This window comes from Cuculus canorus, chromosome 3, assembly GCF_017976375.1.
Source record: "Cuculus canorus isolate bCucCan1 chromosome 3, bCucCan1.pri, whole genome shotgun sequence".
NCBI classification, from domain to species: domain Eukaryota; kingdom Metazoa; phylum Chordata; class Aves; order Cuculiformes; family Cuculidae; genus Cuculus; species Cuculus canorus.
In genome coordinates, this window is record NC_071403.1 from 46952519 (window position 1) to 46972072 (window position 19554).

Here is a 19554-nt window from a genome sequence, read left to right on the forward strand (position 1 = left end):
TCCTTTACCAGGTTAATAGACCTGCTTTTCAGTGACAAGGTAAAAAACAAAACATTTCCACAGCTTCCATCAGGAATGTATATCCAATCATTGCTGGAAACATTCATGATATCATTTACCCTGATAAGAAAGATACCTCATGTATTAGGGTGCCAACAAACAGATGAATAAACAAACAAAATAAAATTGAAAAAACTCACAAATTTTAGACTGCTTAGGTTCAGAAAACATAGAGAGGACTGGTTTGTGATTAATCTAAACCAGCCAAAATTAAATGGAGTCTTCCAAGGATGTAGATTGGGTTCTGAATCCCAGTGTATCCTCTGGACTGCTCATAAATGATAAAGCTGCTAGGTTAGTGTCTGCATAAGTCCATCCAAGTCTTGGAGATGCTTAAAAATAGTCTATATTTTTTTAAAAACGTTCATAAACAGTATTTCTTCCACCCCCATTCACACGAATATTTAGGCAAAAAAAATTGAAGTCTTGTGCATTTTCAATTATCCCTAGCAACTGCCAATTAATAGATTAACTAGTTAGATTTACCAGCTAATATACTCCAAAAAGTTCCGTAGGAGTGGAGGCTAGCAGATCTTATGCCCATTTACAAGAAGGGCTGGAGAGAGGATCAGGCCTGTCAGTCTGACCTCAGTGCCAGGGAAGGTCATGGAACAGGTCATCTCACAGCATGTACAGGACAACCGGGTAATCAGGCCCACTCAGCATGGGTTTATGAAAGGCAAATCCAGCCAAACTAACCTGATCTCCTTCTATGACAAGGTGACCTGCTTGATGGATGAGGGAAAGGCTGTGGATGTAGTCCTGGACTTCAGCAAAGCCTTTGACACAGTATCTCACAGTATCCTACTTGAGAAACTGGCTTCTGCTGGTCTGGACAGGCGTACGCTCTGCTGGGTTAAAAACTGGGTGATGGTAAATGAAGTTAAATCCAGATGGAGGCCAGTTACGTGTGCTGATCCACAGTACTTGGTGTTGGGTCCAGTTCTGTTCAATATCTTTATCAACGACCTGGATGAGAGGATCGAAGGCAACCTGAGCAAGTTTGACGATGACACTAAACTGGGAGGAAGTTTTGATCTGTTGGCGGGTAGGGAGGCTCTATAGAGGGATCTGGACAGGCTGGAGAGATGGGATGAGGCAAATGGGATGAGGTTTAACAAGGCCAAATGCAGAGTCTGACACTTGGGAAAAAAAAAAAACAAAACAGTGCAGTGCTACAGGCTTGGGGAAGAATGGCTAGAAAGCTGCCTGGCAGGGAACGACCTGGGGGTGTTGGTTGACAGCCGACTGAACATGAGCCAGCAGTGTGTCCAGGTGGCCAAGAAGGCCAACAGCATCTTGGCTTATATCAGAAATGGCGTGGCCAGCAGGTCCAGGGAAGTGATTCTGTCCCTGTACTCAGCACTAGTGAGGCCACACCTTGAATACTGTGTTCAGTTTTGAGCCCCTCACTATAAGAAAGACATTGAGGTCCTGGAGTGTGTCCAGAGAAGAGTGATGAAACTGGTGAAGGGGCTGGAAAATAAGTCTTACAAGGAGCAACTAAGACAACTGTGGTTGTTTGGCCTAGAGAGGAGGCCGAGGGGAGACCTTATTGCTCTCTACAACTACCTGAAAGGAGTTTGCCGAGAGGTGGGTGTTGATGTCTTCTCCTAAGCAATAGGTGATAGGAAAAGAGGGAATGGCTTCAAGCTGCATCAGGGGAGGTTTAGATTGCACATTAGGAAAAACTTCTTCACAGAAATGGTTATGAAGCACTGGCACAGGCTGCCCAGGGAGGTCGTTGAGTCCCCATCCCTGGAGGTGTTTAAAAAGGCAGATAGATGAGGTGCTTAGTGGATAGGTACGGTTGGAGTTGATGATCTCTAAGGTCTTTTCCAACCTAATGATTCTATGATTCTATGAAAAAGGCACCCAAAGGGTTTCAAAGTATCCTAATTGTCATATTTACAGTCTCCAAGATTACTTCCAGCAAAGACAACCTAATTCAGTCTCTTCTGGTTTATTCAATGGCACTTCATCAGTAACCATACTGCTAAACCTTGTAAAAATGCTGCTTCACATCTGCTTAAACTGCCATCTCTCCATGATGCATCTGTGAAGTGCATACAATTGTGTTCCCTCTATAGAGAGGAAACGATGGTGTAGTGACTTCTGTTAGTCCATTCAGTTACTGAATCTGAGGTTTAGGGGCAGAAGCTGTGGCAGCTGAACTTTTCCCAAGGATACTAAGTACTAGTTTTTCTTTGGAAACACCCATTATTCCAGGGCATCCTCTGCAGTGGTTATGTATATTTTGCAGTAGTGCTGTCATTCAGGGAAGCAAGGATTGTGGTTATTTCATTTGCTTGCAGAGAAATTCCTGTGATGTATCTGTCACAAGATATTTTGATTTTTATTTTTGTTCCAGCAAGGGGTAGCGAGAATTGTAGTGCAGAAAAAGGTGGGTGTGAGAAAGTTCAAAGTCATTCCGATGACTATCCATTTATTCACACATGCATTTGTAGTGATTTATCTAAGAACTCAAATATGCAGTAGTGTACAGCTGGTCTCTTTCTGAAGGCTGTTCTAGACCTCTTGCTTCTCCCTTACTTTTCTCCTTTAAAGCATATTATGATTCTATCCTTTGCAATTAACCTCAAATGATCATCAGACTACAAAAACATACAAAACTGATCAAACAGCAGAGAAAGTTATTCATGCCTATTTCCTTAAACCCAGATTGTAATTCAGTTTTTGTATCACATCAATATGTGTGTTTGCCTCCTTTTTCTCTTACATATTTCGATGTTTATTGTGGATTTTTTTTTCCAGGCTGATTTTTTAAAAAGAGGCTTTTAGTTATGGAAATATAGATATATGTCAGATGAATAAGCGAGGAATTTACAGGAATAGTTTTCTGTCTACAGTATCCACAGTGGCTTTGCGTGTCTAAGAACAAGATTTGAAAGGAGGCTGGAAGAGAATGAGTTTTAATGATTTAATCCATCAGCATAGTCATGGACTGAACCAAAAAGGAGAAGGCAGGGAAAAAAGAATACTCTGGAGACCTGAAGATACCTTACTCAAAGATTTTTTGTTCACGCTTTATCTTACCAGAATATGAATTAGCTTTGACCATACATTTTTGATATGTGGAGGAACTAAGATAAAAAAAAAAAAAAAAAAAAAGCAGAAAAGCATCACTATCCAGGAAAAACATCCTATGGATACATCTGTTGTGCAATATCATCACAGTATAGTAGGTTAGCCCAGAGAAATATAAGCCTTCAGCAGCAGATTGTATCAAAGGGAAAGATACACACTGAAAATGACACAAGTCGTGTAGAAGACATTTGGAGGATAAGCACTAGCATAAATAATTAGATAAACCAACAGCTTCTAGCTGGTGACAGAGAGAGCTTGGTTACTGCTCTATTGTCTGGCAGACAGTAAAAAGCCAGAAGCATGGTGTTCTGCTGAGAGTCACTCCTATTAAGAGCGGAAGAGTTGGCAACAATAAGCATCTACAGGGGTACTAGCAGATGACAACAGGCACCTCCAGGTTTGCTTGACAGCCCAAACGCAATAGAAGCTTCTGCAAAATCATCACAGCCAAACCCGTCAAAGTAACTGGCTGTGCCAAATCTTTGAGATGGGTATTTGGTTATTATCGTCCTTGCTAGCCAATGCTGTTTCTCTGCTACTGAATGAAATGCTCTCTGGATTCTGGCTGTTGTATTAGGTATGTGTTACTTTTCTCCCTTGATCAGTTTAACTTTACTGCATCTGAACCAGCCATTCACAGTAGAAGATATTTCACATTTGCTGTATTTTTCAGTTGTCACAGAAAAGAATCAGTTGTTTGTTTAAGAAAACACTGTATTTTTTTATATCTCAGATTTCCTCAGAAGTCCAAGATGTCACTGAGTGAAGTACAATTACATATTTATAATTTTAAAATAAATAAAGAAACAGTTCTTGCTGAGATGAACTTTTAGTCAGCACACCAGACAGGAAGTTTTAATAGTCCAGATTTATGGATGAGAATTTGGGGTAGATATAGATAAATAATTCTGCAACTTTTGATGAGTGATTTAGGGGGTAGAGATTTGGTACAATTCAATTAATGAACTACACATATTAAGTCTCCAGCAAAGATTAACAATAACATAGCTCTTTTAAGCAGGCAACGCTACAGAAACGGTGCAGGACACCTGTGTTGTTCCTATGCCTTGTTTCTCGCCTAACCTCAAAACCCTTTGCCCAGGTGTTCACAGAAAGTAGCATGGGGATAAACCTAGGGGATTTAAGCCAACAGAGATCTGATTTTAACAAGGCAATCTAGAATGTTGAGGCAGACTTGGTGAGTTATGCTTTAGCCACATATGTACCTCTGTTTACACCACAGCATCACAGAATTGTTGAGGTTGGAAGGGACCCCTCGAGATCATCTACCTGAGTCCCTCAGCTCAAGCAGGGTCAGATAGAGCAGGTTCTGCAGAACTGTGTCTGGATGGGTTTTGAATATCTCCACAAATGCAGAGTCTACAGCATCTCTAGGCAACCTGTTACCACGTTGAATCACCCTGACACTAAACAGCATTTTCTTATCAGGTGGATTTTGATGTGTTTCAGAGGTACACGGTAACAATTGTTATGCCAAAGCTGTCTTCTATCAAGAGGGACTAAGAGAAGGCAGACAGTACACAGTTGCAGGGTTAAATTTTCTGGCTTTATAATATATGTAGAAATTTTGTTTGTCTTATTTTGCACATTTTCCATGAATAAGAAGCTGACATATTTACTCAGCACAAGCAGTTCTGCTTCTTTACTGTTCACCAATATTCCATAACAATACTGCATATCCAACCTGTTCAAGAATTTGATGATAGGCAGATGTAGTATAAGGAGTAAGTTCTTGAAACAGGACAGCAAGTAATTTATAACTGTTCACTGCATGTACCTAAACCATTTTGCAAAGGCTACCACCCCTCTGTGAGAATGCGTGCTACAGCAGAAGAATGTTTGCTCTGGTTTGCAGGGAGCCACACCATCTGTGGGCAGGTAGAATACTCCTCACCAGTATTGCTCTTCCACACTTCAGAGGCCTGTTACCTGCCTTCCCTTCTTGCACTAACACAGACCAATGTACTCAGCAGAAAGCATATGAAATGGTCATAAAATCCTTACCATGAAACAGTTTTGTTGCACACAATGTATCTGATCCAAATGTGAAGAAAAGTTTATCTGCTTACACTGTCCCCACTTCATGCATATATTCAAAACTCCTGATTTGTACAATAAGGCTTTGTATTTATAAAATCATCACTTTGGGAAATTCTAACTTAACAGAGAGGCTGAAGATAGCAAATTTTACCTGCTTATCTCTCCTCTATAGGAAGAAAGTTGATGGTCTTCCAGAATAAAGCAAATTTTAACTTGCAGAAAGGATGAATATATTTCCAGCCACCTCAAACTTTGTTCCACTGATTTCCTTGTTGTCTCTGCTCCAGCTCTATTTCCCACTGTTAAATATATACAGATGTATATTGTAGAATACTTAGTACAAAATACGCGCAAGTAGTAATTTCACTGTAATTCTTAAACCTAAACTTGAAACTAAACTGGCAATAATCTGTCATCATACAAACAAGTAGCTTCAGGAGCCTCATTAAACTCACTGCTCTTTATATTGGGCATAAATGTAGATTTTTAATTTTTATTCTCTCACCCTTCAATTTTTATCATATCTACTCAAAGTAAATGGACAAATAAAAACTTGTCTAGACTTTATTAGTAGTATTAACAATGGGGCAAGTTAATAACAAATACTGCAAATATTTTTAGTTGAATCCTCCTCTGATACATGGAGCTATTTACTACCCAAGTGACAGTTCATCTGACTGAAAAGCTATTAAACATGTATATATCAGTTGAGAACATTTCAGAAAACTCTTCTGTCTTAGGCACAGACAAGCTTTTTTCAATAATTGCTTGCTGATTTTTAACTTGCAGTGTTTCAATATTTTCACTTATATCCATTGCAAGTAAGACTAATTTTTTGCATGTCTGCTTATGTGGGAGTCACACTCCCACACTTCCAAGTACACTTACCTTGGCGCAGTTTGTACACTCTGCCTCAAATATTAGAAATTGCAGCATCAGACACATTGCCATGGACACATTGTGATGAGGCAGTATTACCAATTTCCTATGAGTTCAAGCATGCATTATTATGCTGCTTGTTATTGCTTTGGAGGCAACCGCTCGTGGCATAATTCCTTGTAAACAACTCATTTGCATGGAATGCAATCATTAAGAAAAGGCACCTTATGGGTCTCAAAACATTTCTCAAAGATCATTCACCAATATCTTTGATAGTCACAAAATACAACACTGTTTAGAAATTCAAATGTTATTGCTTTAAAAAAGCAGAAAAAAAAAGTGAAACAAAAACCACCACCACCAAAACACTCTCAAGTGTTCTCATCTGCCAGCCTGCATAGAAAAGATTAAGACTAGGACTCCATGATGCTACACTTTATTCTGTCAAAGTGCCAAGTAGCATAAACATCATGCTACTCATTTCACACTGCATGGGAAACTCACCTTTTTAGTTCATTTTTCCACTCATTTTTCAGACAGATTTTTAGGCATCTTGCTTCCCCCCACTGTAGCAGACAGCATTTAATAACATCTCACATCCCAGACATGTAAGTGCTTTGGAGTCTCCTTCCCTTCTAAAGCTGTTTGCCATCTCTACTGAATGACAAGCATGACCCATGTCAAACTCCCACTTTCAAATAAATTTACAGTATGTGGTTTATGAAAATTCATTTGAGGCATTTCACAGTTTACATACAAACAAATACTTCAACGTCAGAACCTGAAAAATCACAGGCTAGCACTTAATATTTCTTATGCTTATAGTCTACCTTATGCATTTAATCAATACCTGAACTGTAAACTTTTTACAAAGTACAAAAAAAAGTTGCATTCATATAGCAATGTAAAGGGCCAATTAGTAAATTCTCACTTGTACTTTGTACTTAAGACCAAATCCAAAGGAAAATAAAATTCACTGCAAACCCATTTCAACCACAGTCACAAAAGACTTTGCTGCTTGTCTTTCAGTAGACAGGGAGTATGAAGTTCACAGTAGCAAATAAAGGCTAATGGCAGCCTACAATCTAATTACCCTTTATTATACCACTATCCAGAGATTCAACAGATACTTCTTTAGAGAGGACACAGACACAAAGAACTCACCCACAAAGGAGTTAAGTTTCCTTTCAAGGGTCTAGAAATGTGTAATAAAGAGGATTCTTTGATCAGGAAGAAGCTTGGCCAAGCATGGCAAGTTAGACTGCCTTGAGATTTTCTTGACTGAAGGGAAAAAAAATGAGGAACAAGAGTGTTTATACATTCTGCTTCATTTAGATTTTCTCAAGGCTGAGTGAAACTTTTTATTTATATGAGGTTAGGATTTTCTGTGAGCTTTGCTGAGATTGCTATGGAAGAGTGGAGCACAGAACTGAAGAACGTTCAAATGGGGCTCCGAAAAGCCTGGATAGTTTTTCTGTACATTTTGAGGATGCTGTAACTCTGGAGGATGTTTAAATGCATGTGACTAAAAGGTAAACAAAGGAAGGTAGTCAGCAAGTTATGCTCAGGGAGTATTAAAGTCTGTGATGCCATATTAGTGAGACAGAGGTGATCCAAGGACTGAGTTTCTGTACATCAAAGGAGGAGGAGCAGTTAGAAAAGTAGGGAACAGACTGTCTAAAGCTTAGACAGCCCCAATATCTTCCTGTCAGAGGCGGATCACAAGACACAAGGGTGTGTACAGGTATGTAATCAGTCCTGTTGTGGAGCCCCACACAGAGTAACTTGCCTCTGAGAGGTTACAAAGCTCAAGTTCAGTGAGACTTGCACGCTAGGGGTGCCTCTCTACAGTAGCACTGTAAAATGAAGAGTAAATCTCCTGTTCACCTGGACTTATATCGAGCTTTGGTTTACAACTTGACACTGTTTCAGAAAGCGGGCTGGATTTCTTTGGGAAAAAAAACAAAACAGAAAATGTGCTCCAGCGATCCACTAAATGCACTTCAGCCACTAATGAATATTCAGTCCACAGCTCCAAACAAGAACTAGTCTGAAGTGAAACCTCCTGCAATACATACAGTAGACACAACAGGTCCTCAGCAGCAACTGTGCTGCTCTGCAGATCCACCTGCATTGGGGCACACCACTAACATTATCATTCTGGTCTCCCGTTGTATCACAGACATCTCCCATTGCATTGCAGACCATTACATTTCACACAGATACCTCTTACAACTGAACATTAAGACTTCAGTGAGACCAAACCCTTTTAGAATGTAAGACTAAAATACAGGCCACAAACAACAGAAGGGTCTGATTGCCTTATGTGCTTGCTGGGGCTGTGAACCCAGGTAAGATCAGGTAAAATAACCTAAAGGATACAGTGGGAAATTTGTGCACTGTGCTTCTAGAGGATTCTTTTTTCCACGTCTGACATACAAGTCTTTTGCACAAGCAGATATCTTAAACTGTCCTAATTTCACCTAGGATGGCTGCTAGCATGTGTTCTCCTAAACAGCCCTTTATTTTTGCAGAACTTGAGCACAGTGGATACCAGATTGAGACTTTGACACCATGTAATGGAAAAAAAAAGTAGGGAACATATTGCACAGTCATTGATTCTTTTTGCCTTCCAGTAGCATAACTATGATGTAGCTCCTTATTGTTCAAATATTTATTTCAGAAGGCAGATGTAGGGAGAAGATGTTTCTAGAAGTAGTTTGTCTGTCCAAGCCCAGACATCACTGCCGGTGTTTTTTTTCCCTTTAAAGTAACTTTTGCAGATGATGGAGCAATTTAATATATACCCTGCAATCAAGAACTTTAAGACTCTTTCCTTTACAAGGTGTACAAGTCTAAGCACAAGACTCCCTGAAGTGGTCCTAGCACCGAGTATGCCTTTGGTGAGCAAACCTCTACTGACAGAAAGTCATTGTGTTTAACAGAAAGGCTGGTATAAATACTGATCCTCCAGGTCACACCTACCCAAGCATCACCTTTCACTCGATTTCCCTCCTACGACCACACCTCCTGGTATCCTTCTCAGGAATCCAAGTCCTTTTTCTTCTAGTGTCCTGCCAATTATTTTATTTTCTCCTGGACTAAAGGAAAAGGATTTGGTCTCAGGGCCTTCTCAGAGCCAGCATGACCAAGCCTTTTCTATCTCAAAGACCAGCTGCTTCTGCTAGCCACTGTATTTTGTGCCCCCTCACAGCTGGGGGCATGAACCTTCATGGTGACCTCCTGGACCCTGGGACGGTATTAACAAGATAGTTACAACCAGGAATATTGTGTTGTTGCCATTAGGTCCACCACTAGGAAAGTATCTGTGCAAAGCTTGCACACCACCAGGGATAATGAGGTCCTGATCTTACAGTGGTTATAGACTCATATCATAGAATCATTAAGGTTGGAAAAGACATCTAAGATTATCAAACCCAACCACCAACACACAACCACGGTGTCTACTAAACCATGGCCCAACACACCACGTCTACACGTTTTTTGAACACCTCCACGGATGGTGACTCCACCACTTCCCCGGGCAGCCTCTGCCAGTGCTTCACTCTTTCAGTAAAGGAATTTTTTTCCTAATCACAGAAACATAGAACATGGGTGCTACATCATAGTTGTGCATTTAGAAGGCAAAAAGAATCAATGACGTGGGAGGGGTGGGAGGGCACCTCATGATGCACCCATTAAATCATGTGACTGTTGGTGCCTTGTGTTTTTCTGCTCGAAAATGAAGGCAACCAGGGCGCCAGTGTAAAAAGGTTGTAAAACTACTGGAGAGCGTACGAGGAGGGACACAAAGTTGGTGAAGGGTCTAGAAGGGAAGTCACAGAATCATAGAATAGTTAAGGTTGGAAGGGATCTTGAAGATATCTGATTCCAGTCCCCTGCGATGGGCAGGAGGAGCGGCTGAAGTCACTCGGTCTGTCCGGCCCGGAGGAGGCTGAGCGCGGACCTCATCGCAGTCACTGCTTCCTCGCAAGGGGAGGAGAAGCAGGCGCTGATCCCTTCTCTCTGGTGACCAACGACAGGACCTGAGGGAATGGCAGGAAGATGTGCCAGGGGAGGTTTAGGCTGGATGTGAGGAAAAGGTTCTTCCCCAGAGGGTGGCGGAGCGCGGGAACAGCTGTCCAGGGAAGCAGCGATGGCGCGAAGCCTGGCAATGTCCAAAGAGGCGTTTGGACACCGCCCCCAGACATACGAGGTGAACGCTGGGGCTGTCCCAAGCAGGGGCAGGAGCTGGACTCCATGATCCCAGTGGGTCCCTTCCAGCTCGGGTCGTTCTGCGACTCGCTGCCCTGCCCAGGCCATCTCGCACCTGCCTGCTCCAGGGCGGGGGGCGTATCCTTCCGCTCCCTCGGGAACCGCACAGCCTCTTTCCTCCTGGCTTGGCCAAGCCAGGCTGCTGCCAGCAGCGCTCGTACCGCCTCTCCACCCCCCGCCCCGCGGCCACACAGAGCGCCCCCTCCAGCTCCGCGCGCTGCTCCTCCCCTCCCCTCCGCGCCACAGAGCGCGCCCTCTCCGGCTCCGCGCGCTGCCCCCCCCCGCTCCCCCCTCAGCCCCGCCCCGGCCGCAGACAGCGCGGGGGCGCCGGGAGTCCCTGCCCGCGCACGCACGGGTGCTGCCCCCCCACCCCCCACCGGGCCTCGCGCGCACACACGCGGAAGCGCGCGCGCCGCGCTGGCTTTCCGCCCGCCGCCGAGGCCCCGCGCAACATGGCGCTGGTGCCGTGCCAGGTGCTGCGCGCCGCCATCCTCCTGTCCTATTGCTCCATCCTGTGCAATTACAAGGCCATTGACATGCCCGCGCATCAAACCTATGGAGGCAGCTGGAAATTTCTGACCTTCATAGACCTGGTAAGTGCCCCGCGGCCCCCGCGCCACGCGGTGACCCGACCGGCGGCGGCGAGCGCTGTGACCGCGGGGGGAGGAAGCGGAGCAAGAGGCGGACAAAGGGCAGCGAGGGGCTGTGGGCGCCTGGCGCTGCCCTCCCGCCTCTCCTGATCGCTCAGCGACCGCCAGAGCCCGCCGGCCCCGGCGTGCGGCCCCGTGTGCTGTCAAAATAGAAAACACGCCCGGCTTCATAGAATCGTAGAATCACAGAATCGTTTGGGTTGAAGGGGCCTTAAAGATCATCTAGTTCTTAACCCCCTGCCATGGGCATGGACATCCCACTAAATCAGGCTGGTCCATCCAACCTGGCCTTGAACACCTCCAGGGATGGGGCAGCCACAACTTCCCTGGGCAACCTGTGCCAGGCCTCACCACTCACATTGTGAAGAAATTCTTCCTAATGTCTAGTCTAAATCTGCCCCTCTCCAGTTTATACCCATTGCCCCCAGTCCTATTACTACAAACCTTTGTAAACAGTCCCTCCCAGCTTTCTTGTAGCCCCTTCATGTACTGGAAGGTCGCTATAAGATCTCCTCTGAGCCTTCTCTTCTCCAGGCTGAACAACCCCAACTCTCCCAGCCTGTCTTTGTATGGGAGGTGCTGCAGCCCTCTGATCATCTTTGTAGCCCTCCTCTGAACCCGTTCCAGCAGCTCTCACAAGAGAGGAATAGAGTGGCAGAATCACCTCCCTCGACCTGCTGGCCACTCTTCTTTTGATGCAGCCCAGGATACGGCTGGCCTTCTGGGCTGTGTACACTTCCTCTGGCCCTTCGGCGGAATCTGTCCCCTACAGGTGCAAGTGTGTGGGAATGACACTAACAAACCAAGTGCTGGGCAAGTTGACTATCTAGATCTGGTTAGTTTGGGTTGCAAATTCATAAATAAGCCTATGAAGCAAAAGATGTTGCATTTTTACTTTTCTTCATAAGAGTTCAGACCTGGAACAGTCAGGAGCATGCTGGCCTGCTGGGAAACACCAGGGGACATTTTTGCCCTGCACTTCCCAGACTTGCTGTTTCCACCACCACGCCCCTCAGCTGCAGGTAGGATGAGAGTGAGCAGGAGGAAGAGGAAAGATAGGAGGAGAAACTTGTTTCCTGGTTCAGAACCATGATAGCAAACTTACACCTAGTACGTAGACCAACATAGTTTTTTTCCTTGAATCCACAGTGTAAGTAGGTGAAGAATTTTGCAGTTCCTACCCAGTTACAGAAAAGTCCCAAAATGCAAATACTACAATGCTTCCCAGTGATAAAACCTCTCCCAGAACCTCGTTATAGATTCACAAGTGCTGTTTCTATTGCGTACACACTTCGTATACAGTCAGTAGGTTGAGTTTGGGGACCAAACTCTAACAGTATTAACGTAGCAGGTCAAGTGTGCAAATTTCTCTGTCATAATTAACCTAAGGTTCACTGAGGTCCATATTATACTTGGAAGGAAGAAGCACCTACCATATTTTTCATTTAGCCAGGTCAATTTTTGTGTTGGATGCCAAAGATTTGCTGGATCTCCGAGCATCTGGAGATATAGCTTGCGTCTTAGGACCTGGTGTGTTTCTGGAAGGCAAACTGGAATCTAAATTTTTGTTTTTCCTTTTGGGCTGCTGAACAATATTGTCAGTAACATTAATTGATAGAAGTTAGCATCAAGTCCCCATAAGTTAGGGGGGAGCTGTTGACTTTAGTGGCAGCTGAATTGGAAGTGAGCCAATTAAAGCTAAAAGTCGATGATCTTGTCTTTGAGTCTCCTTCACCTTTTTCTCTGTTCTCCTAGCCGTGACAGTTGCTCGAGGATTAAGTGAACTAAGACTGTCATACGGTGAAAATAACACTTGACAGTACAGCCTGCTGTCTGTGGCAAGTTTGTGTGGACTTTTCCATCAAAGCATGCACGTGGTTCAGGCTACTTCTGTCGTGGCCTAAAAGGTCATGGTAAATTTGTAGTGCTTTCCAAATACAGCTAGTCATTTCTGTCCTTTAGCTAATAATTGTCAGGTGTTTCTCACAGTCAAGTCCGATAGTTGAGAAAAGGTTAGCAATTCTTTACAGTTTTCAGTTGTTCCAAATAACACAATTCAATGACTTGAATACATTTTTCAGTGACTAACCTGCACATAGGCCTCTCCACTTGCTGACAGTATTTAACAATTGACCTTGTTCACAATATTTACCATTCATATGGCCATGGTAGCATCTTATCTAAGCAAATCTATCTTTCTGTCTCCTGGGGCAACTGGGGGACTTGAAGAAAAAAAAAACATAGGTTCCTGAGGAGGAAACCAGGAGGTGTGCTTGGAGGATGTTAGGCGCATTTCCAAGATATTGTATGTTGACCGTGTCTTGAAATGCTCTTCCATAAGTTTCATTTTCCTCAACCATGTGCAGTGTTCCTGTGTCAGTCACATTCAAAGGCTGTCTAGACAAAATATCATCAATGCCAGAGTCTTGGCAGACATCTGTTCTTGCTACAGATTGTACCTCCAAAAGCAGAGATTTCATCTTTGACATCACAGGAGCACGTGGAAGTTCTTTCAATTTCCAGAAACTTCTACCAGTTTTTGAGAAAAGTGAGGTTGTGACTTGAATCTGAAAAGTAATTTGGATTTTTTTTCATCTGTCCATTTTTAAAGGGACACTCAACATGAATAAATGTCTTGGAGATTTAGATAGCTGGCTTTGCAGAGGTGCTGTGTGAAATGCCTTTACAGTTATCTGCAGGTAACATCATTTTGAATTGTATTATGAAAAGCTAGTAGTTTGGACACCAAAATACAAGACAGTAAACTATTCTAAATGTATACGTTAATCTGAGCAGTAGACTTATAGCCCTCACACTGTTTTTATATAAGTTGAAGACTAACGTGATGTAGTTTAATAGAAAGCTAAAGACTAATGTCGCTGTCCATCTGTAATATTTTACATGTTCATACCTAAGTAAGATTTTCTTGGATGCCAATATTAATGCTTAGTCTCTCCTGTCATTGCATTAAGAAAGCGAATAATTTCAGCTGATGACTTCTTTTAGCTGCTGTTATTCTGATGACCGACTCAGGGTTTTTTTGCATTTGTGAAAGTGGTGGCAGCATTCCCTAAAACACCCTTGTCAATGGAATATTTTCTGATTTATGAAGCAATGTTCTGGCAGTATGTTTTGCCATTACACTGGTGATGCTCCTCACTGGTGCTACTAACGATCATTTCTCCACTTCAGACTTTCTCCCTGGTATGTAGAGGTGCTAAATACATAACCAGCTTGTTCAAAAGATGGTAAAGGTAACTGCCTAGTAGATGTGGATTCCAAAATACTTCAGAAAAGAGAGCAGCATATTTTTTTCTTATTTGTGGACTGGGAAAGTGAGGTGTAAAGAGGTAATGTTTCTGCCAAGATCAGTCCGTGGGCCCAACGGAAGAAATTATTGAACTAAACGCTGAGGCTATAACATGCTGCTTTCATTTAGCCTCACAACACAAACCAAGCCCTAAACTTGGTTCCTGTGAATATGGCAAGGAACTAGATTCAGATGTGATTTTTCAAGAGACATGCCTAAAATTCCTTGTATGGCTGCCTGTATTAGATTCCCTTTTTTGTCATTCATTAGTAGATTGTGGCATGAGCACACTGTCCTGCACCACAACCCACAAATTCATTATTGAGCCTCATAGTTTAAAGTTTAGTTAGGGTGAAAATGATGCCTGTACAAAATGATTCTTTGCAACAAGCTATTCAGCTATATAATATTCAGCTATATTCACCCTCAGCAAGTTTGCAGATGGCGCCAAGCTGAGTGGTGTAGCTGCCACACCAGAAGGATGAAATGTCATCCAGAAGGGCCTGGACAGACTAGAGAAGTGGGCCTCTGGGAACCTCGTGAGGTTCAACAAGGTCAAGTGTATGGTCCTGCACTGAGTCGAGGCAATCTCCATTTTCAGTACACAATGGGAAATGGTGGGATTGAGAGCAGGCTCGCAGAGAAGGACTTGTGGGTACTGGTCAATGAGAAGCTCGACATGAGCCAGCAACGTGCGCTTACAGCCCAGAAGGCCAACTGTATCCTGGGCTGCATCAAAAGAAGCATGGCCAGGAGTTTGAGGGAAGTGATTCTGCCCCTCTACTCCTCTCTTGTGAGACGTCATCTGGAATATTGTGTCCATTTCTGGAATCTTCAACATAAGAAAGATAGGGAGCTGTTGGGACAGGTCCAGAGGAGGGCTACAAAGATGATTGGAGGGCTGGAGCACCTCCCATACAAGGACAGGCTGAGAGAGTTGGGGTTGTTCAGCCTGCAGAAGAGAAGGCTCAGAGGAGACCTTATAGTGACCTTCCAGTACCTGAAGGGGCTACAAGAAAGCTGGAGAGGGGCTATTCATAAAGGTTTGTGGTAGTAGGACTAGGGGCAATGGGTATAAATTGGAAAGGGGCAGTTTTAGACTAGACGTAAGGAGGAACCTTTTCAGTATGGGAGTGGTGAGGCACTGGCACAGGTTGCCCAGGGAAGCTGTGGATGCCCCATCCCTGGAGGTGTTTTCAAGGCCAGGTTGGATGGAGCCTTGGGCACCCTGGTCCAGTGGGAGGTGTCCTTGCCCATGGCAGGGGAGTTGGAACTAGGTGATCTTTAAGGTCCCTTCCAACCCTAACTATTCTATGATTCTGTAAGTCTCAGAAATTTTCTCTACTTGTATTGCTGTTTTTCAGTTCTGTGAATACTTGAAATAGCTGTATAGAAGATAATAGTACTTGAATTAAAGATAACTGGGTCATCCTGCATGCAGTGCAACCACACACCTGCCTTTATCTATACACATTTGTCAGGGGATCGTTGCACCAACTTGTCTAAAATGCGAGGATCCTTGCTATTGCAAGTTTCAAGTTTTGTTTTTCACTCTCTCCTACTATTCTTGTGAGAGGAGGGAAAAAATAAATAGAGTTTGTATTCTGGAATAAAGTGTAGATTGTGGGTGCCAAAAAAAGCCCAATTTGACTTTTTATTGCGTTTGTGTTGAGTGATAATTGATACAAAAGTAGCTTAGTGTTAAAAGAAGTATGCATCTCCTTAGTAAGGGGTATGCTGGTCTAAATAGCTTCTAATTTTCGTTATGCAGTTTTTGTGAAAACCTTATTCCTCAAAGAAGCTAGAATAAACCAAGGAACTATTGCACATACATGTGCATGCAGTAACAAAATACTGGTTTGTTTTATTTTTTTTTAACCGTAAGATCTCTGATAGGCTGAACAGGGTAGCTACAGGCACAAAAAGCAAGGCTAGCTTTTTGGAAGCAGTCTTAAGTGTTATGTTTTATGATTATGATTAATGGTCCTCTTTTGAATAACAGAACCTTGATGTGGGTATTCATACAACTTGATTCAGGGTAGCCAAAGCTGGAGAGAAATTTATTTTGTTCATATATAAATCTACCTGGCCTTGTACTTTGAAAGAAATAGCAGGATGTCTATGTATGGACTTTTATACGTATTCTGGCTGGTATAGTCCTACGAAAAATAAGTATAAGCTCTGCTCTCAGCTAGGACATGCTCTATTTGTTTTGCAGAAAATGCCTTTAGGTTTAGTTTGATTAAGTTTACGTTAAGTCATCAGAACTTAGTTAATTTCTTGTCTTTAGAAAATTTCAGAGGATAACGTTAACAATAGGACTAGAAACTAGAGATGGTAGATTTGTCATTCACTTATTTAGTGTATTTCGCAACTTTCTAAATTATATGAGATACAGTTACTGGACAGCAAAAAAAATAGATTAAGAAAGCATAGCTAAAAATTAGAGGTTTGTGCCCAATTTAGATTTAGCCGTACTGATAGGAAACAGGGTGACGTGAAAATGTTGGAGGCCAAATGATTCAGAATTAAGGAATAATGAACTGTGCCATTAGTATGGTATCTGAAGTTGAGCAAGTTTCTTATATGTATGGGTTAACGTTACCATAACACAGAGGACAAGAGTGAAAACACTCTGTGGAATATAACTATGACTCTTTTCCAGGATTCCCTCTAGTGAAATTAATTTCACCTTCAGCTTTCCTCCCTTATCATCTGTAAATTAACCCTGATATTCAACTGGGTTTTGGGTGAAAAGATTACAGAAGTGTGAAATATTATAATGTATTATTCCCAGAGGTAATTCATTATCATGTCTAAATATCTCAGTCTTCTTACTGTAACAGGGAATATTATCAGTTTACAGAGAAAGAAAGCAAGGGGCTGCTTTTTGAGGAATAACAAGGTGAGGTTTCTTAATGGTACTTAATGTATTTGAGAGAAAAGGCAACAATATACGTAGGGGAGCCTCTTAATAAGTGTGTGTTTTAAGGCTTCATTTTTCCCTCTCACGCTGTAAACATGTCAGAGAAACAGTTACGTATAGTGCCGTCAATGTGGTAGTAAAAATGTAATAATATCGCAGTTTCTTATTCATAGACCCATGCTTTCCTTTTGCTGTTGGTAGCAGTATTACAAATTGGGAGGAACTTGAGCACTGCATCGAAGAGTTCCGTTTTCACATTGCATTAGTGTGTATTTTACAATTGGGCTTAAATAGGTTGAACATTTAATTTGGGAATTTTTAGGAAAGTTCTGGCTATCTTGAAATGTTTGGGTTGGCAGTAGGGTTGACAGCAGCAAGCAGAATGGAAGAGAGGACAAATTGGGATCATTTACTATGATGATAGATTTAACTAATGTCAGTAATATTATAGTGTAACTTGGAGTATGTGATAGGTAACGGCACTGTGTTTTAAACTAGGGTGAAGTCTGCAGAGTTTTGCCAGAATGGTTTCAAATGATGACAAGTTCAAGATGTTGGTTTAGTAGTATTTCTGTTCCCCCTTGAAAAAAAATCCTATTCATGTTGTGATACAGTTGAATGACTTTCTTTACAATATTATTATAGTGGTAAGGAGAACTCAGATACTTATATGCCTCCATATGGTAACATTGTTAAATATTTTAAACTATTAGTTTAAACAAGGACAGCACATCTAATGTTCTAGGATAGTGTTTTATGCTGAAGTCAAAATTGGGGTCCTGAGCTGTGTTAATTTGTTGTGACAATAAGTATGTAATAAAATATTTATTCAATCTATTTTTGTTTTCTTTTAATGAGGCCATATAAGTTTATACGAGAAATAAATTTTGAAAGCTCAACCTTCTTAAGCTGTAGGAAGGAGCTATACAATCTATCAACTAATATTCTTAACTAATATAGGAAATTGCAAGCTTAGTGTTTTAAATTAAAAATGTTTTTAGTAAAAATAAATGCCACTTGAATCTTTGCAGTTACATTAGCCTGAGGATGTACAGAGACTTGTAGGGTTGAAGTCCATGTGAGTAATTACTTGTTTTCTTTAGGCTGGCAAAAAGAAAGAAACTTGATCACTCTATCTAAAAATGGGGAAGCACATGACAGAAATCTTTTATTATGGGCATGATGGAAAATCCGGTTGTGCCCATATGCCACCATACAACAAAATATGAAGTTGTTTAAACCTATAAATGGAAAAAAAACCCCTATGAAATTACAAAACCTTGACATTCCACAGAAATGAATTTGCAGATTTGAACAGTGAAATTTAACAAAAAAAAAAAAAAAGTTTTAAAAATGGGCAATTCTGTGGTATATTAAACATGATATAATGTAGATTCATTACAAGATATTATGCCAAGTGTATATTTACCTGAAGAAAAGAATAAAATAAAGATATCTCAGATTCCTTCCATTATATGCAGTCTTTTCTGTGCTGCAGTTTTTCCTGTTTAATAATTGGAGTTGTCAGTGCCTGCCTGTCCTAATTTAGAAAATATTTTTCTAATTGCACTACTTTAATATAGACTCTGATATTGGGAGGAGCTCAGCATGGGTGGAGAATTCCTTGTAGTTTGGAGTTTTAATTGCTAAAGCTTCTTCAGTCAGTAAATGCTAAAAAGGTGACACCAGTGATACATTAGTATGCTTTCTGCAGAATTTGGAAGTGAAACAAATACTGGTATGTAATAAGTTCAGACTGGGCATTTCTGTATTTGAAATAAAAGTGATGTTATTGCTTGCAATGAACACACAAGAAACATCAAATTCCTCTCAAGGTAGTTTCTTTTCTTTTAAGTATCTGAATCGGAAGCCTGACCTTCTTACCTTGCATGTCCAGGTATGTATATGGCATATGAGGTAGAAACAAAATTCACAATGCTTTGGTTTATTTTGAAGACCAAAGCGAAGCACAGACTCCTTGTTCACTCTTTTGATGGGAGAATACGACGAGAAGCTTTCTTTATTCTAATGAAAGCTTTAAAATTTTACCTTATTTACCTGCATTTATTCAAATGTTTTCCCCATGCCATATTTTCCAAAGCTCTGGATTTGTTATTAGTCTACAAAGCCTTATAGCCTTTGTTCTATTAACCAAGTATAATTTAAGATTTTTTCGACTTGACATAGTTAAATTTGCTACCGCTGAAAAAGTTGTCTTTGACTTTACTAGATAGAAAAGTTAACCGAAGTCTGAAGAACAAAATAAAATAATTTGGAAGCTGAAG

The 19554-nt window shown here is 41.6% G+C and overlaps 1 protein-coding gene and 1 long non-coding RNA gene across 4 annotated transcripts in view; one reads left to right on the forward strand and one right to left on the reverse strand.

Annotated features, from left to right (window-relative positions):
- Positions 1–807: 807 nt before the first annotated feature.
- Positions 808–9529, reverse strand: LOC128851783 (uncharacterized). Its single transcript, XR_008449222.1, has 3 exons — positions 7273–9529; positions 5381–5528; positions 808–1029 (listed from the first exon to the last, which is right to left on the reverse strand). It is a non-coding gene; the product is annotated as an uncharacterized LOC128851783 (long non-coding RNA).
- Positions 9530–10737: 1208 nt separating this feature from the next.
- Positions 10738–19554, forward strand: part of AIG1 (androgen induced 1) — a 129375-nt gene continuing 120558 nt past the window's right edge. The window contains exon 1 of one of the 3 annotated variants that reach the window (XM_054063689.1): positions 10738–10976. In XM_054063689.1, coding sequence (XP_053919664.1) covers positions 10836–10976 — 141 coding nt within the window. In that variant the 5' untranslated portion in view covers positions 10738–10835. The remainder of the gene's footprint in view (positions 10977–19554) is intronic. The other 2 variants (XM_054063688.1, XM_009571097.2) reach the window with 2 other exon arrangements.